At 29.4% G+C, this 4,041-nt stretch overlaps 1 protein-coding gene across 1 annotated transcript; it reads right to left on the reverse strand.

Moving 5' to 3' along the window:
* Positions 1-1,062: 1,062 nt before the first annotated feature.
* Positions 1,063-3,839, reverse strand: LOAG_06717 (hypothetical protein; the record flags this gene model as incomplete). Its single annotated transcript, XM_003142253.1, has 4 exons — positions 1,063-1,203; positions 2,244-2,561; positions 3,196-3,418; positions 3,775-3,839. Coding segments are annotated over 4 exons (747 nt in total), but the record flags the coding sequence as incomplete, so codon positions are not given.
* Positions 3,840-4,041: the final 202 nt, after the last annotated feature.

Genomic DNA, 4,041 nt, shown 5'->3' on the forward strand with positions numbered 1-4,041 from the left:
AGTGTGTAAATTATTTGTGATAGGAAGAAGAGCATGTAAAAAGGTTTTCTGGATTATCCGGAAGAGGACCAGCTGAGCTAACAGAAGAAGTAAAAGGACAAAACATTAGCAGTTCACCGGAAGTCAGGCAAATAATTACTCCAAATGAACGGATGGTTTAATCCATTAACCGTGGTAAACCACTTCATCAGCTTTATGTCAACTAATCTATCGAATGATATCCGACATGCTATCTGTCACTTTTGAGGTCACCAGAACAATTTATATGCCATAATTAGCATCACTGAGGTGTTATACCAGAAGCATTCACCATCGTCAAACATTTGTGAAACATTAATTTTTGATTTTAATATTAAGAGAAGGAGGAGGAAAAGTTCAAAGGGTTACCGATAATGGACTTAAATGACCATTGTTATAGGGTAGGGCAAAAAATGGGTTAAATAAATTGGTGCCGCTCGGGAAAACATCATTTATCATTTTGTATTTCCTCATTTTTTTGGTTATTCAATTATTACTGTCAATACGAATCGTTAATTTAGAAATGAAATGAATTATAGGAATAACAGATAAGTTTGGAAAAATTCTTAAAAGAATTGAAATTCCGTGCAAATTATTTGAAATTTGTCAAATTTCGAGTATTCACATTTGCTAAACGATTTTTGTCATATAAAAATAAATATACAATATATTATAAAATAAAAAGGATCTTCTAGTAATTAAATACAAATATTGATTGAGAATCATGAAAGCAATTAATAAACTCTTATTTCTGAGCACAATTTATTAATGAACAGTGTAGGAAACTCTGAGCAATATTTTTTTCTTTTTGTCTTAATTCAAAATTTCCTTTTCTGTTTGCGCTCTTTCAATAAATTATGCAAATTTCACTGAGGTGAAATAAGAGAAATTTCAAAATCAACTTTGGTGCCAAAAGCAGTTAAGAGTAAATATCGCTTGAAATTTAAGTCATAAAAACCAAATTAGTTACGCAATTACAATTTATTTAGAATAGAATTCATTAAACTTCTGAAATTTCTGATATTTTTTAACTGAATTTCCTAATCAATTACCGTATTCTTTAACAACGGATAAAGTTGGCACCGTTGAAGCTGTCACACTGTCAACGACTATTGTTGATAGCTTTTGACTGTTGTTATCAACTTTACCAATATTATTATTGCTTTTAGCGCTTGTCTGTATATCCTGAAAATATCTTTCATCTCAATTAACTTGTAATTTCTAAAAAATTGAAAATAAACGGAAATAGTTGAAAGTGGGCGGAAGGGAAGAAAAGGGGGGATGACATAGGAAGAGTTTGTAAATGATAAAAATGAAAGAGTTAGAAAGAGAGGAAGAAGCAACCATTAGTAATGGGATACGGTGGTTTGGTATCAAATTTCGTCTTTTTGCCATTTCAACGGAAAACAGAGGCACATATAAACATTAGCTTCATTTAAACTTCATTCTAGAAATATGCTTGACAGATAGAGAAGGAGGTAAAAGTATGTAAGTATAAGAGTGTGCTATGAAAGAAAGTAAATATTCTGTAGTTAAATCTAAATAACTCATTCTTGCTCATAAGATATTTGGTTGCGCAATTTGGCCAATGCAATTGCATCAATTGCGCCATAAAGTCAACATAGCCAGAGGAATCAACCACCCCAACAAAACTCTTTATACTTAAAATATTTCATCCTCAAAATTAGCTATATATGCAATAATACTTCCGTTTGTTTTTATAACAGAGCATCAAACATTTTAAGTTATAAATTTAATTTATAATGTTAACAAGTATTTAATTTCATTTTGAATTAATTGAGAGAATTATTTTCGAATAAACTATAAATTACGACTAACTCAACATTTTCCTACAATTCGAAAACAGTTTATCTAATAGTTATTTTCAGAATTTGTTAGCATTTAAATTTCAAACATACCGATTTATTTCTATTTCGAATTAATTCAATCTTATATGAATACTTTGAAAAAAGCACATTCAGTTTTTATTTCTCACATATGTATGAAATTTAAGAAATGAATAATTTGCGGCACTTTGGAATTCCTAAAATTATGTTTAACTTTTAAATTTCAATTCCTAAAATCTTAGACCAATGAATGCCAGAATGCAACAAACATATAAATATTTATACAAATATGAAGTTGGAAATTATTTACCTAAATAATTTTACAAATTAATTTAGATTTATACCTCCACGAAAATTAGAATTTAAATTGAAACGAACCTTTTTTAAATCATCAAGCATTGAAAGATTCACTTTAACTGTATCCAAATATTGCGTAGCAACTGTTGGTACCGGAACATTAGCAACACCAGTTGATGCAATTCGTCGTGTAGAATATGGCTTTCTGAGTGATCCGGATGATGACTTCTTGTATGTTCCGGATTGCTGTTGCCTGTTTGGTTGTCCATTGGAAGATGCATGAGACGGTTTTGGTCTACTTACCGGTTTCATGCAACGAGTTTTCCGTAATCCAGCACCACTGTCATTGTTTCCATTAGTGGAATTCTTCCGATTTTTCGAATTTTTTCCATTAAATATCTTAAAGAGCAAAACTGGCTCAAATTATTAATGATTTGTTGAATCGTTGTTGATTATTTTTATAGAATTAACTTCAGACTATCACATTGGTGACATTTCTGATTTGAAAATAATCCAATAAAACTGGAAGACTCCTTTTTTAGTATTTCCACGATAGTGAAAATAATCTTACCCTTCACTAAAAATCCATCAGACTGGAATAGATGAATGGAATCAAACAGATTCACTACCATGATACTATTCTCTATAATTTCACCATTCAATAAAAATCTGTCATGCCGGAATACCGGACCGGAATAGACTGGATACAATCAAACGGAAATAAATGAATTGAAGAAATTTATAAACGAATGTGAAAAGTTTCCTTTGCTTTTATTAGTTTGTTTTTTTTTCCTTTTTTTTTTAAATCCTTGTGAACAATTTCAACTGCAGAACGAAATGGAAATGAAACAGGTGGTACTTGAATATACCATTATATATTGAGTCATGTTATTTAATACTATGCACTAAAACGTAAGTTTGGCGTCACGCACTTCCACGTATTATACAATTAGCGCTACTTTTTTGTAAAAGGAAAAATTTGCGACCGAAATTTTTAAGATTTAATTTTTAAATTATAAATAAAAAAGTATACTTTTTTGTTTGATAATGATATGCTTTTGTTTGTTTCATTGCAAATTGTATCTTTAGCATCTTCTAATTTTTGTTTCTTCTCTGTAATTTCAGTTGCTTTTTTCGATGTGACGTTATTGTTACTTCTAGCAATATTATTGCGATTTTTGAATCGACGCAAAAAATGCGCATTTGGTCCTTTGCTACTATCAATATCGGGTACATTCTCCTTCCAATTTTCAACACTAAAAATACTATTAAAATAAGATTACGATTATGAAAGCTAAAAATATGTTTATATTTGAAAAGTTGGAAAGAAAGAGTTGTGAAATGAAAATATTCCAGAGGAATTGAATCAATAGATGTAGTAATTAAATTAAAAAATAAACTTAACTAACCTAAAACTTAGTGACCCAATTAATCTCATATTTATTAGTCTTGATTTAAACCACTATTTAAATCGATTTCTTAAATATTTTTCAAAAAGTTTCTAAAAAAGATATACAAAATCCAAAAGTAACAAAAGTATTCAAAGAATTAATCCTATTCATTTTTTTTCCCATGAAATACTGGAAAAAAAACTCAGAAGAAAACGATTAACCTTATTTTTCCAGCATCCCATTCTCGATCCCATTCTCCAGGTTTCTTAGGTTTTAATATTCCTTTCTGGAAAAAAGAAAGATAGAAAAACTTTTGTCACTTACGCTTTATCCAATTAAAAGTTATTGGGCACAAAAAGTTTATTTTGAAACTTTTCGTTTCATTCAATGTATTACACTTTTGATGGCGGAAAATACTTTTTCGGCATAAAATGATAAAATGGTAACAAAAAAGTGAAAGATTTCTTTCGACGTATTTCACGTATACT

Source organism: Loa loa (assembly GCF_000183805.2).
Source record: "Loa loa unplaced genomic scaffold supercont3.203, whole genome shotgun sequence".
In the NCBI taxonomy this organism is placed as follows: Eukaryota; Metazoa; Nematoda; class Chromadorea; order Rhabditida; family Onchocercidae; genus Loa; species Loa loa.